Here is a 17,472-nt window from a genome sequence, read left to right as displayed (position 1 = left end):
CTGCGAGCCACAACTACTGAGCCCGTGTGCCACAACTACTGAAGTCCGTGTGCCTAGAGCCCATACTCCGCAACAACTCACTGCAACTAGAGAAAGCCCGCACACAGCAACAAAGACCCAACGCAGCCTAAAATAAAATAAAATAATTTAAAAATTTTAAAAAAAAGAGTGTTACAAGAGACAAAGAAGGACACTACATAATGATCAAGGGATCAATCCAAAAAGAAGATATAACAATTGTAAATATATATGCACCCAACACAGGAGCCCATCAACATATAAGGCAAATACTAACAGCCATAAAAGGAGAAATCAACAGTAACACAGTAATAGTGGGGGACGTTAACACCTCACTTTCATCAAGGGACAGATCATCCAGACAGAAAGTCAATAAGGAAACACAGTCCTTAAGACACATCAGACCAGATGAACTTAATTGATATTTATAGTGCATTCCATGCAAAAGCAGCAGAATACAGATTCTTTTCAAGTGCACATGGAACATACTCCAGGACTGATCACATGCTGGGCCACAAAGCAAGCCTTAGTAAATTTAAGAAAATTAAATCATATTAAGCATCTTTTCTGGCCACAAGCCTGAGATTAGAAATCAACTACAAGGAAAAAATGATAAAAAACACGAACACGTGGAGGCAAACAATATGGTACTAAACAATCAATGAATCACTGAATAAATCAAAGAGGAAATCAAAAAATACCTAGAGAGGGCTTCCCTGGTGGCGCAGTGGTTGGGAGTCCGCCTGCCAATGCAGGGGACATGGGTTCGAGCCCTGGTCCGGGGGGATCCCACATGCTGTGGAGCAGTTAAGCCCATGTGCCACAACTACTGAAGCCCACGTGCCTAGAGCCCGTGCTCCGCTACAGGAGAAGCCACCGCAATGAGAAGCCCGAGAACCACAACGAAGACAACAGCAACTAGAGAGAAGTCCACGTGCAGCAACGAGGACCCAACGCAGCCAAAAATAAATTAAAAAAAAAAAAAAGAACCTAGAGAAAAATGGAAATGAAAGCACAATGATCCAAAACCTATTGGACACAGCAAAAGCAATTCTAAGAGGAAAGTTTATAGAAATACAATCTTATCTCAGGAAACAAGAAAAATCTCAAACAAACAACCTATCCTTACACCTAAAGCAACTCGAGAAAGAAGAACAAACAAAACCAAAAGTTAGTAGAAGGAACGAAATCATAAAGACCACAGCAGAAATAAATGAAATAGAGATGAAGAAAACAATAGAAAAGATCAATGAAACTAAAACCTGGTTCTTTGAAAAGATAAACAAAATTGATAATCCTTTAGCCAGTTTCATCAAGAAAAAAAGGGACAGGGCTCAAATCAATAAAATTAGAAATGAAAACTAGGTTACAACTGACAGCACAGAAATATTGGGTTGGCCAAAAAATTTGTTCGGCTTTAAGTAAAAATAAAAGACATTTTTCGTTTTCACCAAGAACTGTATTGAACAATGTATTCACTAACTAAACAAACTTTTTGGCCAACCCAATACAAAGAATCACAAGAGACTACTACAAGCAACTATATGCCAATAAAATGGAAACAGAAATGGACAAATTCTTAGAAAGGCACAATCTTCCAAGACTGAACCAGGAAGAAAGAGAAAATATGAACAGACCAATCACAAGTATTGAAATTGAAACTGTGATTTAAAAACTCCCAACAAACAAAAGTCCAGGACCAGATGGCTTCATGGGCGAATTCAATCAAATATCTAGAGAAAAGAGTTAATACCTGTCCTTCTAAAACTATTCCATCTAAAACTATTCCAAAAAATTGCAGAGGAAGGAACACTTCCAAACTCATTCCATAAGGCCACCATCGCCCTGACACCAAAACCAAAGACACCACAAAAAAAGAAAATTACAGGCCAATATAACTGATGAACATAGACACAAAAATCCTCAACAAAATACTCAGCACACCGAATCCAACAGTACAACAAAAGGATCATACACCATGATCCAGTGGGATTTATCCCAGGGATGCAAGGATTTTTCAGTATCGGCAAATCAATTAGTGTGATACAGCACCTTACCAAACTGAAGAATAAAAACCATAGGATCATCTCAACAGATGCAGAAAAAGCTTCTGACAAAATTCAATACCCATTTATGTAAAAACTCTCCAGAAAGTGGACATACAGGGAACACACCTCAACATAATAAAGGCCACATATGACAAATCTATACCTAACATCAAACTCAATGGTGAAAAGCTGAAAACATTTCCTCTAAGATCAGGAACATGGATGTCCACTCTTGCCATTTTTATTCAACATAGTTTTGGAAGTCCTAGCCATGGTGATCAGAGAAGAAGAAGAAATAAAAGGAATCCAAATTGGAAAAGAAGAAGTAAAACTGTCAACTGCTTGTAGATGACATGATACTATATGCAGAAAATCCTAAAGATGCCACCAGAAAACTACTAGAGGTCATCAATGAATTCATAAAATTGCAGGATACAAAATTAATACACAGAAATCTGTTGCATTTCTATATACTAACAACAAAAGATCAGAAAGATTAATCAAGGAAACAATCCCATTTGCCATCACAACAAAAAGAACAAAATACCTAGGAATAAACCTACCTAAGGAGGCAAAAGACCTGTACTCAGAAAACGGTAAGATATTGATGAAAGAAATTAAACATGACACAAACAGATGGAGAGATATACCATGTCCTTGGATTGGAAAAATCAATATTGTGAAAATGACTATACTACCCAAAACAATCTACAGATTTAATGCAATCCTTATCAAATTACCAATGGCATTTTTCACAGAATTAGAAAAAAAAATTTTTTTTAAGTTTTTTTTTTTGATGTGGACCATTTTTAAAGTCTTTATTGAATTTGTTACAATATTGTTTCTGTTTTATGTCTTTGGTTTTTTTGGCCACGAGGCATGTGGGATCCTAGCTCCCCAACCAGGGATCGAACCCACACCCCATGCATTGGAAGGCGCAGTCTTAACCACTGGACTGCGAGGGAAGTCCCTAGAACAAAAAATTTTACAAGTTGTATGGAAACACAAAAGACCCCAAATAGCCAAAGCAATCTTGAGAAAGAAAAACAGAGCTGGAGGAATCAGGCTCCCTGACTTCAGACTATACTACAAAGCTACAGTAATCAAAACAGTATGGTACTGACACAAAAACAGAAATACAGATAAATGGAACAGGATAGAAAGCCCAGTGATAAACCCACACACCTATGGTCACCTCATCTATGACAAAGGAGGCAAAAATATACAATGGAGAAAAGACAGTCTCTTCAATAAATGTGTGGGAACTGCTGGGAAAACTGGACAGCTACATGCAATAGAACAAAATTAGAACACTCCCTAACACCATACACAAAAATACACTCAAAATGTATTAAAGGGGCTTTCCTGGTGGTTCAGTGGTTAAGAATCCGCCTGCCAATGCAGGGGACACGGGTTCAAGCCCTGGTCTGGGAAGATCCCACATGCCACGGAGCAACTAAGCCCATGCGCCACAACTACTGAGCCTGTGCTCTAGAGCTCGCGAGCCACAACTACTGAAGCCCGCGCGCCTAGAGCCCGTGCTCCGCCACAAGAGAAGCCACTGCAATGAGAAGCCCGCGCGCCACAACGAAGAGTAGTCCCTGCTCGCCGCAACTAGAGAAAGCCTGCACGCAGCAACAAAGACCCAATGCAGCCAAAAATTAATTAATTAATTTAAAAAAATGTATTAAAGACCTAAATGTAAGGCCGGACACTATAAAACTCTTAGAGGAAAACATAGGCAGAACACTTTTTGACATAAATCACAGCAAGATCTTTTCCTATCCATCTCCTAGAGTAATAGAAATAAAAACAAACATAAACAAATGTAACCTGATTAAACTTAAAAACTTTTGCACAGCAAAGGAAACCATAAATAAAACAAAAAGACAACCCTCAGAATGGGAGAAAATATTTGCAAATGAAGCAACTGACAAGGAATTAATCTCCAAAATACACAAACAGCTCATGCAGCTCAATATCAAAAAAACAAATAACCTAATCAAAAATGGGCAGAAGATCTAAATAGACATTTCTCCAAAGAAGACACACAAACGGCCAAAAAGCACATGAAAAGATGCTCAACATCACTAATTATCAGAGAAATGCAAATCAGAACTACAATGAGGTATCACCTCACACTGGTCAGAATGGCCGTCATCAAAAAATCTACAAACAATAAATGCTGGAGAGGGTGTGGAGAAAAGGGAACCCTTCTACACTGTTGGTGGGAATGTAAATTGGTACAGCCACTATTGAGAACAGTATGGAGGTTCCTTAAAAAACTAAAAATAGGGCTTCCCTGGTGGCGCAGTGGTTGAGAATCTGCCTGCCAATGCAGGGGACACGGGTTCGAGCCCTGGTCTGGGAAGATCCCACATGCCGCGGAGCAGCTGGGCCCGTGAGCCACAATTACTGAGCTTGCGCATCTGGAGTCTGTGCTCCGCAACAAGAGAGACCGCGACAGTGAGAGGCCCGCGCACCGCGATGAAGAGTGGCCCCCGCTTGCCACAACTAGAGAAAGCCCTCACACAGAAACGAAGACCCAACACAGCCATAAATAAATAAATAAATAAATAAATAAATAAATTTAAAAAAAAACTAAAAATAGAGCTACCATATGATCCAGCATTCCCACTCCTGGGCATATACCCAGAGAGAACCATTGTTTGAAAGGATACATGCACCCCAATGCTCACTGCAGCACTATTTAAAATAGCCAAGACATGGAAGCAACCAAAATGTCCATCGACAAACGAATGGCTAAAGAAGATGTGGTGTGTGTGTGTGTATATATATATAAATATATATATATACACACACACACACATATATATAATGGAATATTACTCAGCCATATAAAATTATGCCATTTGCAGCAACGTGGATGGACCTAGAGATGATCATACCAAGTGAAATCAGACAGAGAAAGACAAATATCATGTTATCACTTATAGGTAGATACGAAAAACTGATACAAAGGAACTAATTTACAAAACAGAAACAGACTCACAGACTTAGAAAACAAACTTATGATTACCGAAGAGGAAAGGTGGGGGAAGAGGAATATATTAGGAGGTTGGGATTAACCGGTACACACTAATATATATAAAATAGATAATCAACAAGGACCTAGGGAGCTCTACTCAACACTCTGTAATAACCTACATGGAAAAGAATCCGAAAAAGAATAGATATATGTGTATGTATTACTGGATCAGGTTGCTGTATACCTAAAACAAACACAACGTGGTAAATCAACTATACTCCAACATAAAATAAAAATTAAAAAAAAAAGAAAAGAAAAAAAGAAATGCCTACTCTATTCCCCTCAGGCCTCGGTGACCCTGGCTGGTGTCACATCCCTAATGCCTGAGCAGGCTTGGGTCCTGAGGCTGGACAGTCATGGGGCTGAGGGAGCTGGGGAGGATGTGCCAGCAAACAAGCCCCCCCTCAACCCCCACAGACGTGTAGTGCCTGGTCCCTCTGGATGAAACCACAGTCTCCAGATCCAGGTGGGCCCTCCTACAGTTAAACAAGCCTAGTGTACCCAAAGGATGTTGGACCCTCTGCGCGGAAACAGCTTTGAAAAGTCAGCTGGCCTCCAAGTCTCCTGGTGGGAGGATTCCCACCTCCAGCCTCCTTCCTTAGAGTTACCCCACCTACGTACAACAGCACCCTCAGCACAGCGGTTTGGCAGGGGTTGGGATTTGTCTTGGGGGTGAAAGGTAAGGGGGAAGAAGTAATGGAACAGAAGCCTGAAAGGTTCGAAAGGATACATGCACCCCAATGTTCACTGCAGCGCTGTTTACAATAGCCAGGACATGGAAGCAACCTAAATGTCCACCGACAGATGAATGGATAAAGAAGATGTGGTACAGGACTTTCTCTGGTGGCGCAGTGGTTAAAAATCCGCCTGCCAATGCAGGGACACAGGTTCAATCCCTTGTCCGGGAAGATCCCACGTGCTGTGGAGCAACTAGGCCCATGCGTCACGACTTCTGAAACTGCGCTCTAGAGCCCACGAGCCACAACTACTGAGCCCACGCACTGCAACTACTGAAGTCTGTGCACTCTAGGGCCTGTGTACTACAACTACTGAGCCTGCGTGCTGCAACTACTGAAGCCCGCACGCCTACAGCCCATACTCCACAACAAGAGAAGCCACCGCAACGAGAGGCCCGTGCACCGCAACAAAGAGTAGTCCCTGTACGCTGCAACTAGAGAAAGCCCGCGCACAGCAACGAAGACCCAATACAGCCAAAAATAAATAATTTTTTTTAAAAAATGTGCTACATATATACAATGGAATATTACTCAGCCGTTAAAAAAGAATAAAATAATGTCATTTGCAGCAACATGGATGAACCAGGAGATTATCACACTAAGTGAAGTAAGTCAGACAGAGACAAATATCATATGCTATCACTTCTATGTGGAATCTTAAAAAAATGATACAAATGAACTTATCTACAAAACAGAAAAAAACTCACAGACTTATAAAACAAACTTACGGTTACCAAAGGGGAAAGGTGGCGGAGGAAGGATAAATTGGGAGTTTGGGATTGACATATACACACTACTATATTTAAAATAGATAATCAACAAGGACCTACTGTATAGCACAGGGAACTCTACTCAGTATTGTGTAATAACCTAAATGGGAAAAGAATTTGAAAAAGAACAGATACCTGTATATGTATAATTGAATTACTTTACTGTACACCTGAAACTAACACAACATTGTAAATCAACTATACTCCAATATAAAGTAAAACTTAAAGAAAAATTATTAGATAAACCAAGAAAAAAAAAATACCACTGTTGTATGCTCACTGATACAGAAACATATCCACAGTATGTTAAGTGAAAAAGGCAGGCTACATAGGCAGTATAGGTGGTACATGGTCCTACTGTGGTTTTATATAGTATAACTAACATTAAAAAAATATATATATATATACACACACACACACACACAAAATTGTGAAAAGGGATTTTTCTTTTGCTTTTTGATTTTAGTATTTTCAAATTTTTCTATCATTAATTTTGCTGCTTTTACAGAGGAAAAAATACTGAATTAAAATAAGAAGACAGTTCTAGGTGGTTTCTTTACTTCCCTATCAAACCAATTCTGTTCACACCTGCATAAAAACACTATCCTCCTACCTGTCTGAGCAACTCCAGCTTCTTCAGTTCCTCATTGTAGGCTTCTGGATTCTCTCCATAATTCTTCTGGACAAACTAGGGAGAGAGAGAGAAGACTGTAAACCAGGGATAGAGCATACCCCACTGCTCCTGCTCCTGCCCTCTGAGTCCTCGGCAATCACCAGTCAGGGCTCAGGATGGAGTCCAGACCCACAACCACGAGCTCATCTCCTGGGCCGCTAGAAACTCGACCTCAATAACGGGACAGCACCAAGATGTTGACTGCGGGAGCCTCCTCCATTGAACAAAATGGGAAAGAAGACTGGACAACCTGACTGGAACACCCTGGCTGGCCCTCATCGTGCTGCAGCCCTCTCTATGAAGCCCAGGACTCTGCCAGTTCAGGAAGCTGGGGAACTCAGCTGGCTGAAATGGGATCCTACTGAGCATCCCAAAATGGGCCACAAATTCAAGCCTCCCTCAAGTACAGGACCCTGGTGTGTCCTGGGGTCACAATCATAATCCTGACCCAACAGCAAATGTAGTAGGAAGAAGAACCAAAGAAGAGTGGGAGCACAAAGCCTTCTTCACCAGCCCGCCTTCCTGTGGAAAGGGCACCACAGAAGTTAAGTGACCTCATTGGTGAGGAAAGGCCTGTGGATGTGTGATGGGAATGACCCAGACAGGCGGAGGGGAGGGGAGAGGAGGGGGCCCACATCAGAGAAGGGGCTGGCATGCCTGCCCACAACAGCACTCACCACCTCCTGCACAGGGAGCACACTCACCAGCCTGGAGGCACGGCCTGGACCAAAGGGCCCCTTGTTCACCTAAGATCAACAGACTAAGGCAGCTGGCACTACTCCTGTTGCAGGAGGTCCCGTGGGACAGAGGCCGAAGGGATTGGAGGGATATCTGAGAGTCCTAGAAACAAGGCTTCACTTGACATCGCTGAGAACATCTGTCCCTGTAGTCACACAATGGTAAAGGGGAGAGAGATGCTGCCGCCGCTGCCAGCAAACTGCCCCTAGAGGAAACCTTCTACCTGTCTCATTCCTCCTCCAAGATCAGCAGCAAACACTTACTGAGCTCCTACCCACAGGCCAGACACTGTGCCAAGTGCCTAATAAGTCACTCAATCCTAACAACAACCCAAAGAAGTAGACATCATCATCGTCACCATTTTACAGATGAGGAAATGAGGAAACTGAGGCACAGAAGTTAAGGCATTTGCCGAGGTCACACAGCACCAATAACTGATGGGGCAGTGACTGAAATCCAGGCATTTGGGCTCCAGAGCCCATATTCTTAACCACACATCAGACCAATCCATTTCTATTTTTTAAACATGGTTCTCATAAAACAAAAAATGGGAAGCGAAAATGAATCTCCAGCCACACAGTGAGTCAGTGGAGCAGACAGGTTATTGTTTAAATTCTGATAAATCCTCCATGGCTTGATCACTCCCCCTACTGAACAGAGGAAACAGGCGGCTGAAGGTTCTAGAGTAAAGGACAGAGACCATCTCTCAGTCAGTCTCTCTATAGCTCACACCTCTGCACAGCTCGGAACAAGGTCTGGTCAGGATTTGAAGGTCACGGCAGAGTCTGAGAAGGAAGGCCCAGCGGCAGGTAGAGCCTGGGCCTCGGCACCCCAGATCAAGAGTAAGATACTAGAAGGCACTGACAGGACCCCAGTGCACCTACACAACTAACAGCCGGTTGGGGCTGGGAGGATCAGGGAACCTCCAGAGCCCAGCCAGGCTTTGGAGTAGCTGGGAATCCTTTTCTGAGGGAACAATGAGACCTATGAACAGTTTTATGTTGAAAGCATGTCCAGGGTTCAGAGCCAAGGCAGGGGGAAAAAAGGTGAGGAAGGAGTTATAAGTGAAAACAATAAAACAGAATGAAAAGACCACTTCCAGAGAGAAATACCAAGACTGAGTAAGTCCTGGCTGTGCCCCTGGGTTGCTTTGAGATCTGGGCTTGGTTTTTCATCTGTAAAATGGAGTTAATATTATCTGCTATGAGGTTTCCCTGGTGGCTCAGTGGTTAAGAATCCACCTGCCAATGCAGGGGACATGGGTTCGATCCCTGGTCTGGGAAGATGCCACATGCCACGGAGCAACTAAGCCCGTGCGCCACAACTACTGAGCCTGCGCTCTAGAGCCACAACTACTGAGCCCACGTGCCATAACTACTGAGGCCCACACGCCTAGAGTTCGTGGTCCGCAACAAGAGAAGCCACCGCAATGAGAAGCCCGCGCACCGCAACGAAGAGTAGCCCCCACTCGCCGCAACTAGAGAAAGACCGTGCATAGCAACGAAGACCCAATGCAGTCAAAAATAAATAAATAAGATTTTTTAAAAATTACCTGCTATGTCTAACTCACAGAGCTGTCATAGGACTTGAGCTATTCACTAAACAGAGAAAGAGGATGCTAAGTTGAAAATATTGTTTACAATATGCCAAGACCTGTACTAGGGACTCACATGCATTAACTCTCGATTCCCACAAGCTTATAACGTATATTATTAGTCCATGTTACAGGTGAGAAAAATGAGGCCCAGGTTAGTGATGTAATCATTTGTAGCAGCTGAAAGTCACCAACTATTAAGTTGAAAAGGTGGGACCTAAGGCAAGGTCTGTCTGATTCCAACGTCTATACTATTTCCATGATGGTACTCTGCTCTTTTACCGAGCAACAAATGGCCCTGAATTCTGTAGGTAAATTGAGATCACTGGAAACATCCATCCTGGGTCCTGCCATTCTTTTGCAGAGATGAGCAATCGCAGTGCTAGCACTCCGGGTCAAACTTCCTGATTCTTGACCCAGGGATATTCCTTTTGTGTCACCTTCTCTGGTACTATCATGGTCTCATTCTTCTGTGTATGCTCTTTTTTTTTTCCTGGATGATGGGGATGTTTAGCTTCTGCTCTTAATTTGATATAACACCTTGGAATTTCATGGTGTTAATTAAAGCAATAACCCAAGAAGAAAAGGCAATAAAAGGCATCACATCTGTTGGCACTGTACTCATTCACCATGCACATTATATTTCTTTTTTTCTTCACTTGCAGGTTGACTCAAATATGGGGAATGCCTTGGGCTATTCCACATAAAATTAAGTCCCACATACAGTGTTGTTAATTAATACAATATATGTTCTGCTACTGAATTTCAAGTGAGATTAATTTTATTCAGAGAAGGAAGTATTATTGCCAAGGGAAATCTTCAGCCCCTTGGTATCAGCAAGCCTAAAACCAAATTACAGGCCAAGAGCATCAGGGATGAGAACAGGCATTCATCCTCACCTAGTCTAACCTCTACATAAGACTCAAGGCTTCTCTCCCACATCTCTTCTGAACGGCCCCTCCAACTGCCTGGATAACACTAGTGAGGAAGACTCAAGTTACCTCCCCTGGAGGGTGCTAGAACTAGACTAGGTCATTCAACCTAAGCACTCTCTACACACAAGTATTTATTACTTCCCAAGCAAAGAATCTGGTGTGAAAGGGATATACGGCTTTTATGTATGAGATTAAAGTCAGAGAAGAATGAACTGAACAATCCAGGTCACCTGCACCTGGAGCCATTCTGCAGTAAACTCGAGTGGGCAGATAGGCTCAAGCAGACCGGCTCAGTGACTCCAAATCTGTGATAAGAGATAAGACAGGTCACCACCAAAGGCAACTGGCAACATCCTGTGCTCCTCACTGCTCAGGAGCCAGGCACTTTTAGGCTTCTGGTCATCTCATTTCCCCATCTATGTGTGGGACAAGTTTTTCAAGAGTGAGCTCCCCATAAGAAATCTGGAAGGGGAAAAAAAACTCCACAAACCTGAAAACCAGACTCTACCTACATGAGAATAAGATGAACAGTAAGAAGAGGCAACAAGAGTGTACACTCTGTGGCACAGGTCAACTGAGTGAGGGGAGCGGTAAGATCTGTCTGAATTTGAAGGAGGGTGGTACAATTGCCGGCAGCTAAAGGGACCCCGAGAAAGTACGGTTCAACCTGGGTGATGAACAGGAGGAAAGGAATTCCAGTAAGGACCGGAACAAGGACAATGACCAGGAAAAGAGGCTGAAAGTTCCTATGGGAGAGGCCTGGTAAGACTGAAGCGTGGAAGGCAGGCTGAAGCGAAGTGATGGCAGGCCTTGAACAGTGGACAGTTTCTCTGGAGTAACCTGGTGGGAAAGTGGAGATTTAGAGAGATCAATCCAGCCAGAGAAGGAAGAGGGGAGAGGTCAAGAAGCCACTTGGTTGGTAGGGTGGCTACCTATGGTACAACTGTCCTTGAGGATGGTTTACTATGTGGATCATTAGAAGGTAAGCTCCATGAGGACAGAGATTTTTGTCATCACATACAGCCCTGAATTCTCAGGGCTGGCACATAATAGTCACTCAATAACTATTTGTTCAATGAATGAATCAGGGATGGATGTAGCACCTGAGTCCAAGTGAGCTTGACCTGAGCTCAAGTGCAGTTGGTTAAGGGCAGGTGTTTGGGACCACAGGAGGAAAGAACTTCAAACATGAACATGTGTGGCCAAATCGCTCACTAATGAACAGCACAGAGTCATCCTTCATCAGTTTCCCGTGAGTTAGCACTCTGGGCTCCAAAACACAGGTAAGGTACAGGGCTAGCAGCATTTCCCCACTAAAAAATTATGTGGGTCCAGGTATCCCAACCTAAAACTTGGCACTGCCGTTCAAAACCAGCTTGCTGTTCTCCTGGCTCTTATTTCACATTATTCCATAATTGAAGGCATATCCATCAGAAAGGAAAACCAGTACTAACCATTATGAAAGGTTTTTTTCAAAGGCCCAGCTCTCAAAATAAAGAAACCCTTTACCTTCTTGAAAAACTCCTATTCGTTCTTCAAAACCCACCTCCTTGGCAAGCCTCCCCTGATGGCCCCTCCTTAGGCTAGTACTTCTGTACACACTGCACATATTTCTACTCTTCCACTGATGTCACAATTTAATTTTTAAATCTCCTCTACCAAACTATGTATTCCATGAAAAAAAGGACTGTCTCTTATTCATCTGTATTTCAGGACTCCGCATGGTGCTCAACATATTGACCTCAACAGAACCATTTTCATTCTACTAACCCAAATTAAATTCTACTCCTAAGCTCTAAGTCATTGGTGAAGGTTCCTGCAGGTCAGAGCAAGGGTAGGAAAGGACAAGGGTACCAGTGGCAGAAGGTTAAGCGTGGGTTCTAGGGTTGGGGACAGGAGTCCTGGTCAGGGAGAGTTCCCAGCTGCAGTGGCTACTGTAGTCTCCTCTGCAGGAAGACAGTTCCAGAGTACCTGAAGGAGCTGGCCACCCACAAGATTGCTATTCCTTTTTAGTGGGTTCATGTAAAACAGGCAACAATTTTAACCTATCAAATAAATGGTGTATCTTTCCCCAACCCCGAAATAAGGAAACAAAGAAAAAGAGCAGATGTCTAGGAAATGAATTTTTCCTCAGCATCTGATACCACCTTAGTAAATGGCTAATGAGTAACTCCTCCCACGGAGGCCCAGGGGCTCCCAGGAGATCACTGCTCACATAATACCTTGTGGGCTAGGTGTAAGTGACAAGAGCATCAGAGGCTAAGTTCAAACAAAAAGATCTCCAAGGAATTCCTGGACTAAGATTTTATCCACTGGACTTCCATAAATTTATGGTCACCATCTCTTAATTCCCTCTCAACTGTCAGTCATCTGAGAAACATTTTCCTGCATGCCAACTATGAAAAAGGGACCCTGCTAGGTTCTGAGGAGCAGGGAGATGCCTCTCAGGTTACTTACAATAGAACAGCGGGGTTAAAACATAGCACACGTAACTGTCACTAGGAAAAGGATAAAAAGAGTTAGGAATTCAGAGAAGGGAAAGATTAATCCAGATGAAAGAAGGCTTGTGGATGAGACAGAGTTTAAACTGGACCTTGAAAGACTGACAGAACCAATAAATAGAGATTAAAGAAGAGCCCCATCGGGACTTCCCTGGTGGTCCAGTGGTTGAGACTTAGCCTTCCAATGCAGGGGGGGTGGGTTCAATCCCTGGTCAGGTAGCTGAGATCCTGCATACCTCGGGGCCAGGCGGCCATGACGTGAAGCACAGGCAATACTGTGACAAATTAAATAAAGACTTTAGAAGTGGTTCACGTCAAAAAAAAAAAAAAAAAATTAAAAAAAAAGAAGAGCCCCATCCCCACCCCAAAGGGCAAAGATGGGAGCTCTTCTGGGTGGGAGGAATTCTACAACCAAAGGCACAGAAGAGCAAACATACAGAGAATGTTAAGGGAACGGCAAGCAGCTGTGAACAGAATCTGGGATACTTGTATCAGAAGCACGTAGATCAAGCACATACTGAGCCCTGAAAAAATGCTGAAAGAACTGGGGTAGGTCAGAGAGTACTCTGAATGGGTTACAGTTGAACTAGAAAACAAAGTTTTGTTGTGTTTTAGAAAAATTCACCTAATTGAATTAAAAGAGCAGATAGAAGATAAATCCAGTGGATAAAATCTTAGCCCAGGAACTCCTTGGAGATCTTTTTGTTTGAACTTAGCCTCTGATGCTCGTGTCACCGACACCTAGCCCACAAGGTATTATCTGAGCAATGATCTCCCTGGGAGCCCCTGGGCCTCCAAGAGAGGAGTTACCAAACTCTGGGAAAGAGGTAACAAAATTTTGGAATTTTAGATCAATTAATCTAATTTCCTGGTTTTACAAATGAGGGAAAAGATGCCCAAAGAGATTAAATGATGGACTCAAAGGCATACAAACTGTTAGTGTCTGAATTGAGGCAGTGGCAGTGTCAAGAGAGAATGGGAGAGCTTCTTTGGAAACTACCTCTCAATCTATTTTCTTTGTCCTATTTTTTTCCTCAAGCACCTTACTGAATGGTACTAAAACCACAAGGATGTCAACCTGCAAGAGCCTCCCGGTTGTTCCTTTTCACTTCTGCTCTGACCCCCAATGCTACCAGGTGGTCATTCCCAAGGCAGCAGATGTCTCAGAGGGCATCTGATGCCCAGTCGACACACCTGGCCCCGCTTTGTACCAGCCACACCTGATCTCGCCACAGCGATCCCTTGCCTCCGTCAGCGCCAAATCTGCCAGTCTCTTCCGTCCAACTGAAGGTTCAACAAATGACTCCTAAAGTCTCTCCGGAAGCTACAACACTGTTTATCCCCTCTGGGCAGTCGTGAAAGGCAGTAACCCTTCCCCAAATGACACGGAACTGTATCTTCTGGTCCAAAGGGTCTCCAGATTAGGGTTCTTCTTCTGAGGAGACCAGACAGAATGGCACCAAGTGTCAGAGAGACTCCAATCGCAGAGGTCAGGCATTCCTGTGGCTCACGGAGCTCCCGTCTTTAAACACATCCTGAGCCATCCTCAGCGTCTGTCCCAGTCCGGTCGTGGACTGACGGCGCACCGAGGGCCGGGCACAGCCTTTCCACCCAGCCGGTCAGGGAGGGCCGCCCACCGCTCCCCGCAGGGCGGTCCTGGCGTGGATTAGGGGCGGAGCAGAACGAGGTCCAGAGCGTCACACCGAGGAAGTGAGGTGCCTGGATGGGAATCTTGGAGGGCCGAGGAGACAGCGGGTGTTACCCGGGGCCTGCGGGCGCGCAGGGGTGGGTTGGGGTGAGATGGGGGTGGGCCAGGCTAAGGAAAGCCAGCGGCGGCCCCTCCTGGCCTCACCCGACGTCGCCACAGGGCCTGGGGAGATGATGGACGCGCAGGAGGCGTCCCGCGCCGGCGGACGACGGAGATACGCGGGAGAAGGGGGGGCGGGGAGGAGGCGCACTCACCTTCTTCACGGCCGGCTGAAAGTGGAAGTCACCGGCCTCTTTCAGGTCCAGCCAAATCATGGGCATGCGGGGCACGGCCTCCATGGCGGCTGCCGCCCGCCGGCCACTCGGCCGCTGCCCTAGCTTTTCCAGGTACTGGCTCAGCTGTATACACCGCGCCGCCCCTCGACGCCGGAAGTCACTGGTCACGCTGGGATAAAAGAATGCCCCCACGGCCTGCTGGGAGATGCGGTCCCCGCCCGCACAGCCTTTCGCGCAGGCTCATCTTCCATTGCGCATGCTCAGCCTCCTCAACGGGGCGCGTGTAGACGGAAAATCTCCAGCCTGAGGCGAAAGGGTTTCTGGGAGTAGTAGTCTACCTGCACTTAAATGCCAGGCAGGGTGGTAACTGATTTCTTCCACCTGGGCGAAGTAGACCTGCTGGATTGGCTCTGGCCCGAGGTGCTCCCCACTCAGGGGAAGGGCGTAAAAGAATGTAACCGTGAGCTTGTAGACTTAAGTAGTGTCGAGGGCCTTGGTAGATGGGGTCAGGTGCGGTGGTAGAGATAACGTGGCGGCAGGCCGCCGAGAAGAGGTGACTTAAAAACTGAGCCTTGGGGTAGGGGCCTCCAGGCCAAGAGGGAGACAGGGCTAAGAAGAGAGCAAGGGGTTTCATTCCAGGTGTCGAGCTTTGTAACAGAGGAGTGACTGGTTGGAGACTGGCACACTCGGTCCAGCCTGTAAGGCCGGGCACTGCCTAAGAGACGGGCACATCCCTTTGTGATGATGAGAAAAGAAGGCGTAGATGGTGTGTAAAGCGGAAAAAAAAAAAAAGAGGCCTAGAGCAATGTGGGTAGATGGGGGTGGGGATGAATATATACGGCCAAGGGAGTACCTTTCAGACTGTCTGGAAGGGGACCAGGGAGAAGAGAACAGTTATTGCCTCTGAAGAGGTAACCTGTAGAGAAGGGATTTTAAACTCATGTATATATTACCTAGCTTTAAAAACAAATAAGATGGAGAATGGTTTGTTAGATAGGGCAAAAGTGGAAGCAAGGAAATCAGTGAGGAGCCTTTTGTAGTCTTGCAGGAGACAAGTGATGTCAGGTTGGGGCAAAGGGAGATGAAACGTGGGCAGATTTGAGAAATGTTTTGGAAAAAAGTATCAGAACTTGGGGTGAATGGATGTAGGGGGTTGAGAATATAAAAGATTATTGCCAAGTTTCTAGTTGGTATAGCTGGGTGGCTCCACGACTGTTTACCGACATGGGAAAATGCGGAGAGGAACAGGTTTGGAAGAGAAGAGCAAAGGTTCAGGGCTGTTTCTGTTAAGCTGGATATAGATGCCCTTACGTTGTTCAAGAGAAGATGTGGAGGAGACCACGGGATGTGGGATCTGGGCTCAGAAGAGGGTGCTCATCCATAATTAAGGGCCCAGGTCCCCTTTGCAATCAAGGACCTTCATGCCAGTTGGAGTTAGAGCAAAAGAAAATGCAAGTACGCCAATGTTCACAGCAGCATTATTTACAATAGCCAGAAGGTGGAAATAAACCAAATGTCCATAAACAGATGAATGGATAAACAAAATGTAGTATCACATACACTGAACTATTTTATTCAGCCTTAGAAAGGAAGGAAATTTGGATATTGGGTTGGCCAAAAAGTTTGTTCAGGTTTTTCTGTAACATCTTAGGAAAAAACCCGAACAAACTTTTTGGCTAACCCAGTACATGCCACAACATAAATGAACCTTGAAGACATGATGCTAAGTGAAATAAGCCAGATACAAAATGGCAAATATTGTGTGATTCCACTTAAATCAGTTAACTAAAAGTAGTCAAATTTGTAAAAATAAAAAGTAGAATGGTGATTGCTCAGGGACTGGGAGGAGGAGGGAATGGGGAATTAGTATTCAATGGGTACAGGGTTTCAGGATGGGATAATGAAAAAGTTCTGGAGATTGGATGGTGGTGATGGTTGCACAACAATGTGAATGTACTTAGTGCCACTGAACGGTACACTTAAAAATGGCTAAAATGGTAAACTTTATGTTAGGTATATTTTACCACAATAAAAACTTAAAAAAAAAATCCAAGACCTGGGACTTCTCTGGTGGTCCAGTGGGTAAGACTCCACGCTCCCAATGCAGGGGATCTGGGTTCGATGCCTGGTCACGCAACTAGATCCCGCATGCTGCAACTAAGAGTTCTCATGCCGCAACTAAGAAGTCCACATGCCACAACTAAAGATCCCGCATGCCACAACAAAGATCCTGCATGCCTCAACGAAGACCTGGCACAGCCAAAAATAAATAAATACTTTTTAAAAACGCAAGACCTTAGATAATTTTTTTAAGGAAAAAGAAAAATTTACCAGCATCTTAGAAGAGCTCGTATCTGGAGGACCATCTTGGGGTCACCTGCTCAGAGGTGGAAGAATTGAGGATAAGACCACAAGTCTGAGGTCAA

The 17,472-nt window shown here is 44.5% G+C and overlaps 1 protein-coding gene across 3 annotated transcripts in view; it reads right to left on the bottom strand.

The window, feature by feature from the left end:
• Positions 1-15,224, bottom strand: part of PTPN23 (protein tyrosine phosphatase non-receptor type 23) — a 40,338-nt gene extending 25,114 nt beyond the window's left edge. Inside the window, exons 1-2 of one of the 3 annotated variants that reach the window (XM_059939481.1) lie at positions 15,026-15,224; positions 7,236-7,310 (exon numbers count right to left, since the gene is read on the bottom strand). In XM_059939481.1, the coding sequence (XP_059795464.1) occupies positions 7,236-7,310; positions 15,026-15,109 (159 nt within the window). In that variant the 5' untranslated portion in view covers positions 15,110-15,224. Of the gene's footprint in view, positions 1-7,235; positions 7,311-14,257; positions 14,356-15,025 lie in introns of those variants that run through there. The other 2 variants (XM_059939482.1, XM_059939483.1) reach the window with 2 other exon arrangements.
• Positions 15,225-17,472: the final 2,248 nt, after the last annotated feature.

Source organism: Balaenoptera ricei, chromosome 11, assembly GCF_028023285.1.
Source record: "Balaenoptera ricei isolate mBalRic1 chromosome 11, mBalRic1.hap2, whole genome shotgun sequence".
NCBI classification, from domain to species: Eukaryota; Metazoa; Chordata; class Mammalia; order Artiodactyla; family Balaenopteridae; genus Balaenoptera; species Balaenoptera ricei.
The sequence above is the reverse complement of the archived record's forward strand: the minus strand, read 5'-3'. Positions and strand labels throughout refer to the sequence as shown.